The sequence below is a fragment of the Amaranthus tricolor genome, chromosome 2 (genome assembly GCF_026212465.1).
Source record: "Amaranthus tricolor cultivar Red isolate AtriRed21 chromosome 2, ASM2621246v1, whole genome shotgun sequence".
Classification (NCBI taxonomy): Eukaryota; Viridiplantae; Streptophyta; class Magnoliopsida; order Caryophyllales; family Amaranthaceae; genus Amaranthus; species Amaranthus tricolor.
The window spans coordinates 7,970,123-7,989,178 of NC_080048.1; the positions used below are offsets into that span (position 1 = coordinate 7,970,123).

Sequence of the window (19,056 nt, forward strand, 5' to 3'; positions counted from 1 at the left end):
TAGAGCATATAAAATGTTTAAATTCATTCAAATCCATGTATGAGTTGCATGCAAACAGTTTACGTCTTCCCCCAACATACTTAACATTGTTACTAGTTGATCGAATAGAACCATTCCAAAAGCATACAATGGTCATACGAAATGAATCCATTTCTACAACAGCACATACAAAATCTACATCACCATCATGTTCATAAATATATGACCATTATACATTTTAAATTCAACAACAAATTCTCGAACAAACTTTTAATTATGAAGATCAAGGTAAATAACAACTACATTCGACATTTTCGTAGAGTTTAAGTGTAAATGACCACTAAACATGAGATACATTTTGAAATCAGCACCAAATAACAAAATTTAAAATAAAAACGTACCTCAATAAGCTGTAGATCAACAAGAATTAGTTAATTGCAAGCTTTTGAACCTACATTAATGTGAAAGTTGATTAAAATTCAATAAACCCTATATTTTCGAAACTTAAAAAAAACATAAAAAAAATACCTTAGGTCTATCTTGGAAGATTACAGAACTAATTAGTGGTACAAATTTGGAATTTGATGAGTTTAGTTGAAGGATTGAATGTGATTTTAATAGAGGATAAACGAGGGAGATGTCGAATGAAAAAAAAAACGCGAACTGAAATGAGGAAGAAGAAGAAACTGGAAAAATGAAAGGACCTAAGTCGCTGTTAGTAACAGCGACTTTGGGCTTTTAATTTTTTTTGGCTCTTTCGCTGTTACTAACAGCGACTCTTCCCAAACCTAGGTTTGGATGTACGAACGCTTATTTTGAAAAATAAATTTTCACGGAGCTTATTTTGGAAAAAAAGTTGTTCAATCGTCTTATTTTTTCAAATTTTCTTTCAAATGTCATATTGCTTACTCAAAGCCCATAATACCCAAAGTTTATTATTACACATATTTATGTTGTATGATACTCTAAATAATTTGATATTGATTTTTATGAATCACATACCTTATAACCATTTACATTCCTATTATATAATATAAATCTTATTAGATAATAGAAATTAGAGTTTTAAATTTTACATCATTTTCTTATAATAATTCTTCATTTCTTTAAAATTAGTATTATTATAATATATATTCCCTCCTTTCATTTTTGTATTTCCACTTTACTTTTTCAATTATTTCGACGTAAATTTTTTGAGCCTCGATATCTTATAATACGCATAATTAAAAATTTTAAAAATTATATATTAAAATTGTTTGCATCAAGACGAATCTAACAAGATTCCACATGAATATATTTTGTCTTGAACATATACTTAAAAAAATAAATTTAAATTTTTTTCTCATAAAATAAAAAAACTTAAAATGGACGAACAAAAAATAACGGAGAGAATATTAAAAAGAGTCAAATTGAACATAATTTTATTTGACTATATATACACACACACACACACACACATATATATATATATATATATATATATATATATATATATATATATATATATATATATATATATATATATATATATATATTGTGACATAACAAATAATAATAGTTAATATAGTAGTGTAATAACTAATTCTAATTAGAATAGTAATATTTAAAATTGTAACATATTAACTCAATCAACCTCATCTTACTTTATGGCATAGCTAAAAATATAGGGAATTATTATTTGTCGCCACCTGTTTCATTTTATCGCCACCCCCCCCCCTTCTAACAAAATTACCATATTACCCCTAGATTTAAAAAAATTACAAAAATGCCACTTAAGTTAAAAAATGTTTAAGAAATGTAAATGGCACTTAATAACATTGTTATCGCTTAATGACATTATTATCGGAATTATATATATATTGAATTTTCAGAGGCTTTATGGTAGTATATTCGAATTCAAACACGATACCTTCTCTCTAAAAACTCTCTAGAAACAATACGTAAAGTTAAACAAGCTAGTACTCTAGATCGAACATCAATGGCATACCAAGACGTGCATGATAACGATCCGGTAAGTAATTAATCGGTTCGATTTTTGCAAAAAAAAAAAAAAAAAATAGGAACGTAGTCGCACAAACCAGTCGCACAAAACGTGCGACTGGTTCGTGCGACTGCTTCAAATTTTTTTTTTTTTTTTTTTTTTTATTTGAATAAAAAAAAAATAAATAGAAGTCGCACAAAACATTTTGTGCGACTTCTATTTATTTTTTTTTTTTAACTTCGAATTATAAAATTTATTTTGTTTAATTAAATTAATTTATTTTAATCTATTGTTGTGCTATAATAATGGTATTTTATTATAATTATTTTGTAGAAATAATTATTTTTTAAGTTAATATTATTTTGATATATTATGATAATGTTATTATAATTATTATTTGCAGGACTTTGAAAATTTAGGAGATAATATAGATTATTCTGATAGATTTGTTACCGATAGAGAATTTGATTCTGTAGATGATTTACATACTTGGGCTAATGAGATAGCACTAACAATTGGATTTCAATTTACACGTGCTTCATATAAAAAAAAAGAAGGGCGTTCTAGAGTGAGTCTGTACTTAAGATGTCACCGTTACGATAAAAGAAGTGTTGATTTGCATAACTTAGACAATGCTCCCCGACCAGGTTCCAAAAGTAGGGGTTGTGGGTGTAAATTTATGATTTTAGGAACTAGTCGTAACCCAAAGGAAAGACCTTGGACGGTTAGAGTGTTTCCTGGTGAAAAAGGAATACATAACCATCCGTTCTTCATGTACGTAGATGGTCAAATAAGAGTAAATAGGATGACTGTGGATATCAGGCAGCACATACGAGATCTAAGTGCAACTGGCATGCAACCAGCATTTATAATGTCTTCAATTAGAAGAAATTTTCCTCGTTTTTATGCTAGTATGAATCAAATTTACAATGAGAGACAGTCAATGAGGAGAGAAGAGATGGATGGTAGGACTCCTCTTCAACACTGTCTGTTTATGGCCACGGAGCATAATTATGTAGTTTGGAGGGACTTGGATAGTGAGGATCAGTTGACTAGATTATTGATTGCGAATCCAACTTCTATCCAGATGCTACGTTCGTGGCCCCATGTTGTGTTGATAGACACAACGTACAAAACGAATAAGCAAAAGTGGCCCCTTTGCGAAATCATTGGAATGACGCCAACGAATCATAATTTCTTGGTTGCATTATGTTTGATGCGAGATGAGGCGGCTGTGTCTTATTCTTGGGTGTTGGAGAGGTTGAGGGATATTTACGGGACAGTGCAAACGCCGGATGTAATCGTAACGGATCGGGATGAAGGTTTGTCTGCAGCTATTCATGCTGTCTTTCCAGGTAAACATGTTTTAATTATTAATTATCGTCGATCTATGTATTATATATTTCTGAATTAATTTTAAATTTATGTTTAATGCAGATGTACGACATCTATTATGCGTATGGCATATTGGCAATGACGTGGAGAACATGGTCGATAAATTGTGTGGCGGCAAGAAAAATCAACAGGGCCAGTTATTCAGGCAAACAAAATGGAACCCCTTGGTTAACAGTATGACGATCGCCGATTTTGAAAACAGATGGGAAGGGATTGTGTCCACTTGGTCGACTAGGAACCGGAGAGTCGTGCAATATTTGGCAGGAACATGGATTCCTCACAAAGAGAAATATGTGCGTGCGTGGACGAATGATTGTTTGCACTTGGGTAACCAGACTACCAGTCGAGTTGAAAGTCAACACTCTTCCTTCAAGTACTACTTGGGTAGCGGTAATAGCTCATTCGATACGCTGTTTAAAAGGGCGCACGCACAAATTATGAATCAACAATCAAAAATAAGACAAGCTCTTGAGGAATCTAAGAATTCCATTTCAAGAACGTCGCGACTAAATTTTCTACGACCGTTGTATCGTCATGTTTCTATATTTGCCTTGGAACTATTGATGATGGAGCACAACCGGATGCTAACCCTGGGCAGTTGTCTTTTAGAAAAATGCGGTTGTGTCATTCAAAAAACCCACGGATTACCATGCGCGTGTTACTGTTACTTGTCTATCAGGTCTAATGGTGCTCTGTACTTGGACGATATACATCCGTTTTGGAAAACGTTAAAGTATTTAGATGCAGAAGAAGACGCGAACGAAGAAGTACGGCACGCAAACGCCGATGATAAAGAGTACTTTCAATCGTTGGTGGATGAAGTTTTAAAATCCGACCCCTCAGTACTACGACGCGTCTCTCAGGTACTTGAACATGAGCTGCACCCCGATGGTCACGACATACCTGAGCCCGAAGCAAGTCCACCGAGGAAAGGAAGACCAATGACAAGCAGAACCTTGAGGAGAAACAAAAGTGCGTTTGAGTACAGTAGATCGTCCTCAAGGGGTCGCGGATCAAGATCATCATCACGCGGGAGATCCAGTGGTAGATCAAGCAGCCGGTCGCATCAATCGTCAGTTGGAATTAACTTCAGTTTCAACTTATCAGGTACTCTTATTTCTTTTCATTTAATATTATATGTTTTATATCAATATTGGCGTAATGATATATTGTTACTTATTCAGATGGTGCAGCAGGTCGTGATTTTTCACTTTTTCCGTGGCCAGATCACATTCCATTTATTCTTCCGCCATATCTGTTTGATTGGATTGATGTTATAGGTGACGGTAATTGTGGATTTAGAGCTATTGCCGCCACAGAGTTAGGGGGTGAGGAAGCATGGCCTCTGTTACGACGTGCAATGAGTTTGGAAATGGAAACGCATAGAGAACAATATGCACGCTTATATTTATCAGCAGATTCGGTGGAGGAAGCTATATTCAGAGTTGGTGCCCACAATAAAGGACCTGCTCTTGTTCATACATAAAGATTAAATACAACAATTGTTCATGCATTACAAAACAGGTAAATGTCTATAAGGGGCTGCGCCCTCTACACTCTTGCCATTCGGAAAACAACTCTCTAAGATCCTCTAAATACATATCAGCAGCATCTCTTTCCCGAGGCGTCATTTGAGCAATAGCTGGCATCCTGAGCAATGGTGCAAGTCGAGTTGGAAATTCAGCAGCAAACTGTAAAACCAAACAATTGCAAAGTCAATACATGTTATGAAACATAAAAATAAAATATATAATTAGGAATACTAACATATTCGACTCTGTTATCAGCAGCACCAAACGCAGCAGCAGGTCCTTCACCTGGGATAAGAAAACAGTGGGAAGACACTCTAAACCAGTCCACGTAATCCGGGGCAGCCTCTGATGGAACCGATGCGCGACGCTGTGCCTGCTCCACTACGCGGGCACAGTAAGGGAACCTACTCCACATCTCCGTAAACATACAGGAAGAAGCGAATGTAACTGAGTAGGAGCCCTGTGCTGGTCGCAGAGCTTGGGTAGGTCTCAGCGGAGCCGGGGGAATCTCCTGTGCAAAACCGAGCTGCCTCACTGTCCTCTCAGGCAAATAGACCTCCACGATATCGAAACAGGTGATACCACCGATATACGAGGTACGTGGGTGCTCGTTCAATAAAGACCTATCATAAGTCAAGTACGGAGTCCACTCCACCTGCTCACAATGAATATAATACATAATCAACATAACATCTCTGCCCTTGACAAGTTAAACAATTAAGTTTGAAGTCATGTACAAAACCTGTGCCTCTGTCATGGCATCCAGTATGCTCCTACAGTCTATCAGTCTGCTCAGCTCGCGGATTGGCTTCGGCGGGGACCACATCTCTGCCCTTGTCTTGTTCGGCATGTCAGCTTGACGCGGATGGGGGCGGAAGGCTGGGAAGTACTCGTAAATCCATGTCTGCAACAGTGTCAGGCAACCAGCAATAGTCTTGCACCCAGTCCTTGTCGCCATACCCAGTTGGCGATACATGTGAGCAAGCGTCACTGCACCCCAAGCAATATCAGCCTCATCAGCGGTAACAGTAACAACAGGGTGAGGACGCATCCCGACTCTAGTCTTATCCACGAGCAACGTGGAACCTACTATAGCCATGTAGTAGGCGGTACGTTGAGTATCCATAGACTGAGAACGGTGGCATAGCTGCAACAGTGCACCAACATTAATGCTGCCGCTTGTGAAGTGCCCCTTCGCACGCAGCTCCGACAATGGCATACCAAAAAGGCCGGCCAGGCCAAGCTGCCATTCATTATCAGACGGTTGCACGGGAAGTGAACCGTCAATGCCAATTCCCAAGATGCGTTGCACGTCGTGCAACATTATGGTCATCTCCCCCCACGGCATGTGGAAGGTGTTCGTGTCAGGCTGCCACCTTTCCACAAATGCCGTAATGAGAGCACTGTCGATGTGCTGGTGCATTATATACGGCAGCCGACCAAGGGGAGTACCAGGTAACACTCTGTACAATTCATCAGACATGTCCTGAAGTCTAATGATTGAATCCAACGTTTTCTTCCGAGCACGACATTCCAAAATCGGAGGGGTGCGCTCCGATCCCTCAAATATAGCCTTTGCTACGTGCCCACCGTAGCTGGGTATTAAAGTAGTATCAACAGGGCCCCCGGGCTGGGCTGATGTGATTAACCAGTCCGTGTCCGCGGACTGCGATCGCCTCCTCCCCCGTGGAGCCGCATCCTCAGCCTGGCTTACTCCTGCCTGATCAGAAGTGCCACTCGAGCCCTGCCCTCTACTCTTGAACTTAACAGCATGGCCTCTTACGATCGTCCAATCAACAGGATGACATGCAGACTCATCCTGACCAAGAGACTCTTCCCGACTAAGAGACTCGTCGTAATCAGTATCATCGTCACCTGAGCCGACCGTATGACTATGTAGGCTACTTTGGCGCTCAAAGCGACTACGCACTTGCTCTAGGGTACTTGAACGTTGGGCCTGACTATGTATGGCCGCTTGTTCTTGCCTTGCTCGCCTTGCAGATCCCGTAACCCCCCTCTCATGGGGATCACCTCTCAGTAAAGTAGGCCTAGATCTATTGCCGCTTAATAAACCTCTAAAAAACCCTTTTCCTTTACCTTGATTTCCAGCCATTTACTAGAATTTTCATAATTTAAATTAAGACAACATTTTAAATTACTTAAAATCAAATAAATTAAAAACAAGCAACACGTAAAATATTTCACATTTACAAATAATTAAACAATTATTATATTCATAAATATTTAAACAACTCAAATTTAATAAATTAATTACACTAAACAAATTCATTACAATAAAAAAAAAAAAAAAAAAAATTAAAACCGGTCGCACGAACCGGTCGCACAAAACGTGCGACTGTACAGTCGCACGTTTTGTGCGACCGGTTCGTGCGACCGGTTTTATTTATTTATTTTTTTTTTTCTTTTTCGAATACGTAAATCAATAACTACTTCTTACAACAACATTATCATAATACATATTATTACAACATTTACTAAATAACATTAACTAACAACGAACTCTTTCAAAAATTTAAAAAAAAATAAAAATAAAAAAAAAAATTTTGGTTTCGGCCCAGTCGCACAAAACGTGCGACTGTACAGTCGCACGTTTTGTGCGACTGGGCCGATTCGAATTTTTTTTTTTTTTTTTTTTTTCCTTCGATTCATTTAAAAAAAACTTACCTCGAATTTTTGTTGACGATTTCGATTCCAAAGTTTTAGCTCCGCTTAATTTTATGTGAAGAATTTGATTTTATGGAAGTGATGAAAGTGTTATTGAGTGGATTTGAAGTGTTTTTATATAAATTATAAGCTTAGTGGCATTTTCGTAATTTTTTAAGTTTCAGGGGTAAAATCGTAATTTCATTCAGGGGGGGTGGCGATAAAATGAAATTGGTGGCGACAAATAAGAAATGGGAAAATATATGTTTAAGATAGAAGATATTTAAGAAGTGAGATTAGAGACATCAAAAAATAGAACTCAGTGGGGGGACACCAAGAAGAGTAAAATGAGTGGATAGGATAATCTCATAAGTAGGGACTAGGGAGTAGTATTAAACTAGGAATCTAGGATATATTTTTGTGCTTGTGTCATAAAATTTGTCTTATTTTTATTTGGAAAAAACTATCTTTATAATTTAATTTTTAATTAATTTTTTTATAATAATTTTAATTTTTTTGCTTAACCATGAATAATCTTAATTTAAGGGTCACTTATCCAAAAATATTGTTGCCCAAATGGTGCCCGATTTTTACAGGTTAATTGCTATAAAAAAAATAGAAATTTAAAAAAATAAAAATTAAATTTTAATATCAAAAAATAAACTTACTTGAATTTTCTTTTTAATTTTTAAAATTTTTTGCTATTTTTTTATAATTTGATTTTATATTTACTTTTTTTATCTTTTGTGTAAAAAATACTTGTTGTATAGATAAAAGATAACCTTCAAGCATTCTAAGCAGGCGCCGTTTATAATTGAGATTATTCATATTTAATCAAAAGTTTGAATTATTATAAGAAAATTAATAAAAAATTAGATTATTTCATTTTTCATTTCTATTTTTAATAATGATCTATTGCATTTACTTAATTTACATTTAAACATTTAACATACATAAATCTTCATCTTATCCCCTATTTTTCCTAACTTTATATAATTTAATTTATCGATTTTTTAAAATTTTCCAACCAAAATTAGAAAGGCAAGACAAAAAAAGGGGTTTAGAATAAAATGAAAAATGAGAAAATGGTCAAAAGAAAAGGCCGGGAATTCAGGGTTTTACTGCACTTCAACTGACATTTTCAACAATGAAGTGAAGACTGAAGACTATCCATCGTATCAAAACTGTCTTTATACGCTGTTTTGTGTACTTTCTATCAAAACACCAAAGTAGTATCACAATTCTCAATTCTCGCTATTATCAAGCGTGTTTGACCTAAACTTTGTAGCCGTCTCTTTTTTTTTTCTTCACTTCCATACCTTTTTTGTATTATCATTGATTGTGTGTCATTCTCTTTGTGGAATGGGAGAGAATATTGCATCTAACAAGAGTTTTTTTTTTTTTTTTCACCATTATAATTTAATTCTAATTGGCCTAATTGGTCGCATCATCTATCCATTGTATCCTACTCATAGAAAAATTATAGATAGGGTTTGGTTAGGAAAGGACGGCGGCAACTTATATCCATAAAGGAAAACGCGGCCAAAGGAGTCCCGCTGCTCGAGAAAGATAAAGAGACGTATCTACATGGGAAAGATAAATTAAATGCCTATACATAAGATAAATAAGTAGAACCAACTACAAAATAAAAAGAAAACAATAATACTAATAATAAAAAGAAACGAGAGAAGTAAGAGGGTAAGAACACCAAAAGGTAATCTAAGAGGACATCAGTAGTCTAAAACATGGATATGGTGCTCCCAACTACCCCTATCCCTAGTCAGGTCCTCAGAGAGGTTTAACTCATGCAAGTCAACTTTTATTTGCTCATCCCAAGTTCTCATGGTTCTTCCCCGACTCTTCTTACCCTTTATTATAATGCTTTCTACCCTCCTCACAAGGGCGTCGAAAGTCTTTCTCTGCACATGTTCAAACCACCTTAATCTATTCTCGTGTATTTTTCCAAAAATAAGGGCTATCCTAATTTGTCCCTTAACTCTTGGTTCCTAATTTGATCCATCAATGTGTGCCCACACATCCACCTCAGCATACGCATTTCTGTAACTTCCATCATATGTTCAAAAATCTTCTTTACAGGCTAACATTCGGTCCCATTAAGCAAAGCAGGTCTGATTGTCACCCTGTAGAATTTTCCTTTTAATTTGCTTGGGAATTTTCTATTACATAGCCATCGTGGTGGCTGCTCGCCACTTGAGCCAACCTGCATGTATACGATGAGTTACATCTCCGTTAATCTCCCCATCCCTCTGAATAATCGATCCAAAATACTTGTACTTGGTCGTACATTTAACAACTGCTTCACCAATGGACACCTCTGGTTTACCTACCGGTGATATCCCACTGAAGTCACAGTGTAAATACTCAGTCTTCGTACGACTAATGCGCAACCCTTTACCTTCTAAAGTTTCCCTCCACTCATCCAATTTATTACTAACCTCCTCTCTAGTTTTTGCTACCAGCACTATATCGTTAGCGAATAGCATGCACCACGGTACCGTCTCCCAAATAGATTTAGAAATCTCTTCCATAATGACAGTAAAAATGAAAGGCCTTAGAGCTGGTCCCTAATGTAGCCCAACTTTAACCAGGAAAGGCTCTGTTATCCCCACTGGTGTTTGAATGTTAGTTGAAACTCTATTGTACATATCCAGTATAGCCTCAATGTACACTGAAGAAATACCTCTAACCTTGAGGCTATCCTAGATGACGCGTCGTGGTATGCTATCATACGTTTTCTCCAAGTCAATGAACACCATATGTAGATCCGTCTTTCGCTCCCTATACTTCTACATCAGTCTCCTCAAAACATAAATTGCCTCAATGGTTGACCTTCCTGGCATAAAATCAAATTGGTTCTCTCTAATCACCATTTCCTGTTTAATTCTCCTCTTTATCACTCTTTCCCACAATTTTCTTGTGTGGCTTAGAAGTTTGATACCTTTATAGTTTCCGCATACTTGCGCATCGCCTTTGTTTTTAAACAGAGGTACTAGTATGTTGTTCTTCCTTTCTTCTGGCATCTTATATGTCCTCAAATCGTATTAAAGAGGTTAGTCAGCCAACGAATGCCCTCTTCTCCTAAACCTCTCCACACCTCAATCGGGATGTTATCTGGCCCGACTGCCTTCGTTCTCCCCATCTTTTTGAGAGTTTCTCCTACTTCTTCTGTGGTAATATCACTCGTTGACCCATATATCCAGTGGTCTTTGGACGTCAAAAATTTGATTATCCTCCTCCTTTGGCCCCCTAGACTCACTGAGTAGCTGAGAGAAATACTGGAGTCATCTAGTTTTGATGTCCTCTTGTCTTAGGAGAACTCGTCCTCCCTCATCCTTGATGTATTTCATTGCCTCTAAGTCTTGCCGCTGCCTGGACCTAGTCCTTGCCAACTTAAAAATCTGCTTCTCCCCCTCTTTGGTATCAAGCTTCCGATAAAATTCCTCATAACCACGATTTTTTGCCTCTGTTACCGCTTTCTTTACTGCCCGCTTTGCTTCTTTATAGCTCACTCTCTTTTCTACCCTATCATCCTCTTCCATGCATGCCATAAGTTCTTTAAATCTCTTGTTTTTATCCTTTATCTTCTTTTACACCTCCTCGTTCCACCACCACGACTCTTTGAACACTTTTGGTTTACTCGACGACACCCGCAAGGTCTCTTTTGCCACTTTTCTAATGGTTTTTGCCATGTTCGCCCACATTTTATTCGCATCCTCTGACTGACTTGGAAAGCCCAATAAACTTATCTTGCTTGAAAGGGTTGTGACCATATCCCCTTTGAGTCTCCCCCACATGATCTTTCCCCTTGACTCAACCTTCTTCTCTAAGATTTTCTTCCTCATCCTAAAAACCAGTACTAAAACCCTGTGTTGGGTGGGCATCTCTGTACCCAACACCACCTTATGATCCAAGCATGAGGCCCAATCTCCCTTGCGCACTAAGAAAAAGTCAACTTGGGTTGCATGCCCGCCACTCTTATACGTGATCAAATGCTCATCTTTCTTTCTAAAGATCGAGTTTGCTATAATCAATTCTTTTGCTTGCGCAAACTCCAGCAAATTCTTCCTACTCTCATTCCTTGCCCTCAAACCAAACCCTCCATGCACCGAGTTATAGTTGCCTGCATCTCTGCCTATATGTCCATTAAAGTCTCCTCTTAAGAAAGCTTTTTTATCTTCCGGGATAGTTCTCATGAGGTCTCCTGGGTTATCACAAAACTCGCGCTTCACCTGCTCATCAAGCCGAACATAGGGTCCGTACGCACTGACAGTGGACATAATCTCTTCCCTCACTACTATCCTAACTAGCATAATCCTGTCGTTACACCTCCTTACTTCAACCAATTGTTTTAGGATATCATTAGACACTAGGATGCCAACCCCGCTACGTCTGTCGTCCAAACCTGCATACCATAACTTATATCCCTGTTATACCTTTTGCTTTTTGCCCCTTCCACATAATCTCTTGAACACATGCTACATGAATCCTGTATTTAGAAAGCTCATTGGCCAACTCCAACGACTTGGCTTCTACGGTACCTATATTCCAAGTCTCCACTCTTAATTCTAGATCCTGCTTATGTTGCCCAGCAAATTCTTCCTACTCTCATTCCTTGCCCTCAAACCAAACCCTCCATGCACCGAGTTATAGTTGCCTGCATCTCTGCCTATATGTCCATTAAAGTCTCCTCTTAAAAAAGCTTTTTTATCTTCCGGGATAGTTCTCATGAGGTCTCCTGGGTTATCACAAAACTCGCGCTTCACCTGCTCATCAAGCCGAACATAGGGTCCGTACGCACTGACAGTGGACATAATCTCTTCCCTCACTACTATCCTAACTAGCATAATCCTGTCATTACACCTCCTTACTTCAACCAATTGTTTTAGGATATCATTAGACACTAGGATGCCAACCCCGCTACGTCTGTCGTCCAAACCTGCATACCACAACTTATATCCCTGTTATACCTTTTGCTTTTTGCCCCTTCCACATAATCTCTTGAACACATGCTACATGAATCCTGTATTTAGAAAGCTCATTGGCCAACTCCAACGACTTGGCTTCTACGGTACCTATATTCCAAGTCTCCACTCTTAATTCTAGATCCTGCTTATGTTGCCCACCATGTCTAAAACGAATTTAAATAATTTCGGCAAAATAATATAAACAACAAAGTTCACGAAAAAAACAAACGGTATAGTAAACGATTATCTGATTGTGTCAAATAGCAAAAGTGACTAAAAAGCAGGTTTGTAGAAGATTCAATCTTAAAGATTTATATTTCTTGAGTAATTAATTAACATTTTTTATAATCTCACAATCACAGTTAGACAAGTTCAAACAACAACACAAACTAGAATCCACAATATGGACACCACCAAAAACAATCAGATCACTAACAGAGATCAACACAAAATAACACACAAAAAAGATTGCAAACCCATCAACATGCAAAAAAAAATAAAAGGAATAAACCAAAAACAGAAACAAAAAAACCCTACTTGCTTGAAGGAAAAGAGGATAAAGATGAAGAAACAGTGACAGATTGGTGAATAAGTGTAAAAGAAGATCAAATTAAGACCAAAAACTCACTGTAGCACCGTCACCAATTATGCGTTTTTGAAGAATGAAACAGGGAGGAAGCAGTTACAGTTAGTGATGGCCACGGTACGGGTTGGGCCGGTTCCGGTTCCATGTGGAACATGATTCGAATGTTTCGGTTCCGGGCGATTCCAAACGGTTCATTGACGGTTCATGAGGTGGTTTTGGCGGTTCCAACTCCTGAGTCGGGCGCGTGGGACCATCGGTTTCATTCTTATTTTTCCTTTAAATATAATATAAAAATACTAAAATAATGCGAACGTACCTTTGATGATTACTTGATTATTAACGAAATTCATTACTTGTCGTCGTTATTAAAATATTTACTAAAAAGAAGGAAAAAATTAAATTAATAAGAAAAGATAAAGATGATTAATAAAAGAAGAGGAAGAAAATGGACCTGAACCTAGTACCCAAAGGAATACTAAGTTGCCTATGTATCCCAAAGGAATCAAAGCCCACGTAGTTCTTTGTCATACCTTTTATTTATTGTTGTTGAATGTTGATTGATCGTTGTCCGATATTCATGATCCTATAGTCTTCGTCATCATCATCTTGTTGGTTAGATGATTCCGCTGACTCTCCTCCTGACGATGATGCAGATGTATCCATCATCATCCATGGATCATCATCGTCTTGATCATCATTATTCTTGAGTTCTTGTGTTCGGAGCTCCGCTTGATCCTAATCTTTCTTGCAAACACATATTTGAATAGGATGTGGAGCAAGATGAGATCTCTTTTCGTCTAGAACTCTTTTACCTGCACTAAAAGCAGACTCCGACGCAATCGTAGAAGCAGGAATTGCAAGGATATCCTTTGCAATTCTCGATAATATGGGAAATTTTATGGATTTTTCTTTCCACCATTCTAACATATAATAGCTAACTTGGTCAATTTCAAAGTGATGTTTAAGATAATTATCTAATTCTAAATATGAAGCGGAGGGTGAGGAAGAAGATGGTCCTACAAAACTATCATCTTGGCTTATTGTGTTAGTTATTACAGGATTATAATAAGTGGGACGTGCCGAGACGCTAGCACGCCTAGACGTATCGCGACTTAGGTTATATACACTAGAATAATAATCATAAAGTTCTGCTAAAAGTTTTTACAATTTCCAACATAATTATGTACATCACTAGGCAGGCAATCTAATAATTGGTAGTAAAATCCAATTACTTTAGTAAGGATTTCTGTCTTAAAACATGGGTCTTAAATTGTCGCAATTTAAATAAATAAAAGGAAAATCAGTAAAATACGTCTTCCACTTGTCCATCATATCTGCAAGAATTAGCTTTAAAAATATATTAGTATCATCATGCGAGTGTTTAAGAACATGATAAAAAATAGTAATACATTCACTTATTACTAAGTGGACGTTTGGTTGGTAAACATATGAAAAAATCTTAGTTGCGTGGACATACGCTTCTAATATTTTCTGTACGCCTATAGCTAGTTCCCATGTTTCATCACTTATACGGCTATCTGTACACTCATTATACAGTTGTGTTATAACCGGACGATAAGCAATAGCCTTTTTTAATAAATCATGGCTTGAGCCCCAACGTGCAGGAGCATCTAATGACCAATACACTTTTTTTAGTTGATAATGGTCACATAATTGCTTATATCTTTTCTTTACTTGTCCAACTCTAAGCCACTTCACTATATCTCTAATGGGATCTAATAAATCACTTAGTTTTCTAATACCTGCTTGGTAAGATAAGTTAACTATATCAGCACAACAACGTACGTGTAATAATCTACCACCAAGGATAAAAATAAAAGCAGGTTCGTTATACAAAAGTTCGATGCATTTAATGTTGCCGGTTGGATTATCGGTAGAACAACAAAATATCTTATCTAACAATTTCCATTCTTTACATATTTCTATTAATCTGTATTTTATGTTTTCACCCATATGTCTTTCGAGCATTACCTCAAAAGCAATTATTCATTTTTTGAATAATCCAATTTTGACCTATCCAATGTGCTATTACACACATATAAGGTTCTAAATGTGGAAAAGTAGACCAAATATCAGTTGTTATGCTAACCCTACCATTAAAAGATTTAAACATTTCTACTAATTCATAGCGCTTTGATTCATATAATTTTATTGTGCGTCGTTTAAGAGTGTTCCTAGGGATTTCTCTATATTGTGGTTGCAAAGTTTTTCTTGTGTAAAACTTGCATGCCTTACTTTCACCATGGTTAAATGGAAATTCATCACAAATTACATATTTAGAAATTTCATCAATCATATCATTACGATTATATTTAAAAGGCATACCTCCGCCTGGAATGTCCCACTGTCAGCTTCCAGTTGTGGTTCCGCTGCCGCATGCTGTATGAGTTTCTTTTGTGATTCCATGCTTCTTAGCCAAATGTTTGTTAAAAGATCCCGCACCACCACCTAAAACGTATTCACAAAACACAATAAATGAAATTTTAATACATTCTTGATTTATAAAATATAAATATCATGTATGTATAAAAACTTAAAAAGTATTTACCTCTGTTGAAATTCTATGAAACTAAGGGCTTTACCCCTTGACTTTCACAAATTTGACAAGTGCATAAGAAAACATCCGGATTGTCGGTTGATTCTTTTGTAAAATACGACCACACATGTGAAACAGCTCTACCACTAGGAGGTTGCATTGCCGGAAAAGGTTGTCTTATTGGTTCATCTTCATCCAAAGAACCGCTGGCCGGGGTGAACCGCCCGGTTTCACGGAACTGTTGTGCCGGGTGAACCGATCCGGTCCGATTCCTTGGAACCGGTGGTCCGGGTGAACCAGTCTTTGGTCCGGTTCAGGCGGTTTTTTCCGGCGGTTTCACAGTTCCGCGGTTTGAGCCGGTTCAAAATCTGTCGTGAACGGTTCTGATTCCGGGAGGTTTCAAGCGGTTCAGGACCGGTACGGTTCTAGGTAACCCGCTCTGTGGCCATCACTAGTAGCAGTATAGATGAGTGGCAGCAACGGCGTCGGTCGGTAGACGGTGGCCTAATTGGTCGCATATTGGTCTCTATATATAGGTCTAATAGTGACCAATTTGTGATCGAATATCTACCCACACTATAACAAATTTAACTTTTTGCGATATTAAATTTAGTGGTATTAAAAAAATACCACAGATTTATATTTTTACTGTAATAGTTATTGGTTTTTATTTTTAGTTCCACTATAAAGTGATTTAGTGATACTTTATTTGGCCTTTAGTGGCACATGTAATTGTCACTAGATTCTATGTCGCGAAAAACTTTAGTATGATTTTTTATTATGTTGCTATAAAGGGTCTAACAAATTTCACAAAATCCACTACATATACTATTAGAAATTTGAAGTAGTGACATTTAAAATGGAATTATATATATATATATATATATATATATATATATATATATTCTTATTTGAATCGTCTAATTGCACACTTTTATAATATAAACTTTTCATAGTTTTTAGATATGAATAATGTAATATATAAATCATTAAAATAACACATCAAAATACATAAAAAGTGAAATTTAGCAAATATTATAAAATCGCGATTGTATATATATAATAGTGCATAGTGATTTAATTAACAATTATTCGTGCACTTACATTGAAAGTTATGCTATTATACTCTCTAATAATACACTAATTAAATATCTTATTTGATTTTGCTTATTTGGCGATCACTATTTCAATTTTATATAATTTAAGTTATACTTGAATAAAAATTATAAAAAGCTGATGTTAAAATTTACGTTGTGAGGAATTAAATAAATTCTCACTTGGCTATATTTTAATTTATAAATTGAAAATAATTTACAAACTTAAAATGATTGGTAATTAGTGACAAAACAAATGAGATATTATATTTGATCAGAATAGAAGCGAGTTTGACATTTCAGTTGAAGTAATACTACATCAAAGTGATAATTTCTTTTAATTTAAAACATTGTTTGGTTATACTCATTTTGTTACTTTAAGCTGTTCCCACAAGGAATGTTTATGGTAATTAAGAAAAATAAAATCTTGTAGAAAGTTGATACTCTCTCCGTTCTTTTTTGATCTTTCACTTTGGGTTTTTCACACATATTAAGGAAGATAGAATCTTTGGATTGTAGTGGGTATTATTTTAATTAAATAATAGTGTGAAGTAATGATTGTATTGGAAGTATGAAGTTGTAGTGGGTATCATTTTAATTAAATAGTAGTGTGAAGTAATAATTGTATTGAAAGTATGAGAGAGAAAATAATTATAAATAAAAGAAAAGGGGTACATTAAAAGAAAAGGGGGAGTTTTAAGGGGTAAAAGTGGGATACAAACTTTCTAAAAATAGAAATTATTCTAAAGTGGAAGAACTTTTAAAACTACCCGTTATAGTAATGTGGAAGATCAAAAAGAACGGAGGGAGTATATTCTTTTATTGAATAGTAACTTTGATAGAGGAAAAGTAAGAACTATAAGTGTTAAAAAAATATAAAATAAAGTTAGTTGAAAAAATATGAATATCACAACTATTAAAAATTATGGAAATAAAGTTAGTGAGAAACTGTGAGAACTATAAGTAATATAAAAATGTTAAAATGATATTAGCGGAAAATATGTGGAACCACAAACATTATTAAAATATTGAAATGAAGATGATAAATGAATAAGGTTAATTATGTCAAACAAAATTAATATAAAATGAAAAGATCGTTTAGAGGAGCAACAAGTGGAACAACCCAAAATGACAATTCGAAACAAATTTAGGGAAGACTAAGAGTATTTTTTTTATCATACTTATTGAGTTTAATGAGAGGTATTCTAAGTCAATAATGGTGATTATAATATTAGTAAATATCCTTTATGTGGAAGAATGTGATAGGGTAGTGTTAATATAGAAGTTTAATTTATTTTTTTTGTTTTATTTACTTGATTAGTATTTATTTTGCCTTTTTATAATGATTTACAAATCACGGTAATTGATTAAAAATTTATGATTTAATAATCAATTTCACTTATGAATCCTTATTAATCTTATAATCTCAATGTACTATTCCCATGCATGCATGCATGCATGGCCCATATTGTGTGTGGTTGCTTGTCTTTGCATATCAATTTCTGCGTTTCAATCAATCAGTCACACAAATCTCAAATTCAAACATGGATTAGAGAAAATCAATCAATCACTCACATGAAAATTACAAGTATTACACTCAAGTTCAATCATCTACCAAAGTTCACTTCAAAATCACAATACTAATAAGTTTTCAAAAATAAAACTTTAAGTAATTTACATCACACATATTTGGTGGAAAAACTAAAAAACATAATGTAAAAATAAATATTATGTAGTAGTAACAAAATATTTTGTTAAAATACAAAAATAAATAAGAAATTTACGTGAAATACGACAAATTTGACGATAATAACTAAATATTTGTGGAAAAATAAAAAAATGAGATAAAAATATATATTATATAGCAATAAAAAAATGTGTAATAAAATACAAAGATAAAAAAAATTACATAAGATACTAACTAATGCTTCAATCGAAATCAAAATTAGCTAAACGATTATGATACAATTATGTGATAATCGAATCTAGTATCTAGCCCCAACTGACATAATTACAATTATAAATCAAAATAACAATAAAATAATCCTAGAATAAATAGTTAACCGTAATATTAAATTGCAGTTTAAAATCATAATCTTAATAAAAAATATAAAATAGTTTAATCCAGTCTAAATTTTCAAAATCGTAACAACCGCAAATTACTTCTTCATCCTTTTGAGTTGTTTGTGCCATAAAACTCAAGCAAATAAGAGTTTTTAAAATTTGATTGTGCTAAAAAGACAGCAATTACAAATTTAATTATTATAAGCATTCACCTACATT

General features: G+C 35.3%; 2 protein-coding genes across 2 annotated transcripts; one reads left to right on the forward strand and one right to left on the reverse strand.

The window, feature by feature from the left end:
- Positions 1-2,961: 2,961 nt before the first annotated feature.
- On the forward strand, positions 2,962-4,841 carry LOC130805472 (PKS-NRPS hybrid synthetase cheA-like). The gene is made up of 3 exons (XM_057670248.1): positions 2,962-3,315; positions 3,398-4,462; positions 4,540-4,841. Exons 1-3 carry the CDS (start codon positions 3,048-3,050, stop codon positions 4,839-4,841), a joined length of 1,635 nt encoding a protein of 544 aa, XP_057526231.1. The 5' UTR covers positions 2,962-3,047.
- Positions 4,838-7,699, reverse strand: LOC130804307 (protein MAIN-LIKE 1-like). The gene is made up of 4 exons (XM_057668699.1): positions 7,573-7,699; positions 5,630-7,003; positions 5,123-5,542; positions 4,838-5,046 (listed from the first exon to the last, which is right to left on the reverse strand). The coding sequence occupies exons 2-4, from the start codon at positions 6,998-7,000 to the stop codon at positions 4,888-4,890; spliced, it is 1,950 nt and encodes a 649-aa protein (XP_057524682.1). The 5' UTR covers positions 7,001-7,003; positions 7,573-7,699; the 3' UTR covers positions 4,838-4,887.
- Positions 7,700-19,056: the final 11,357 nt, after the last annotated feature.

Bases quoted from the DNA above. Each gene is read 5' to 3' on its own strand.
- LOC130804307 (XM_057668699.1), bottom strand. From the start codon at position 7,000: ATGGCTGGAAATCAAGGTAAAGGAAAAGGGTTTTTTAGAGGTTTATTA. The intron at 5,543-5,629 runs GTTTTGTACATG...CATTGTGAGCAG, and splicing joins ATGCCATGACAGAGGCACAG to GTGGAGTGGACTCCGTACTT. The intron at 5,047-5,122 runs GTTAGTATTCCT...TTGGTTTTACAG, and splicing joins CTGATAACAGAGTCGAATAT to TTTGCTGCTGAATTTCCAAC.
- LOC130805472 (XM_057670248.1), top strand. From the start codon at position 3,048: ATGCTACGTTCGTGGCCCCATGTTGTGTTGATAGACACAACGTACAAA. The intron at 3,316-3,397 runs GTAAACATGTTT...TGTTTAATGCAG, and splicing joins TATTCATGCTGTCTTTCCAG to ATGTACGACATCTATTATGC. The intron at 4,463-4,539 runs GTACTCTTATTT...TTACTTATTCAG, and splicing joins CTTCAGTTTCAACTTATCAG to ATGGTGCAGCAGGTCGTGAT.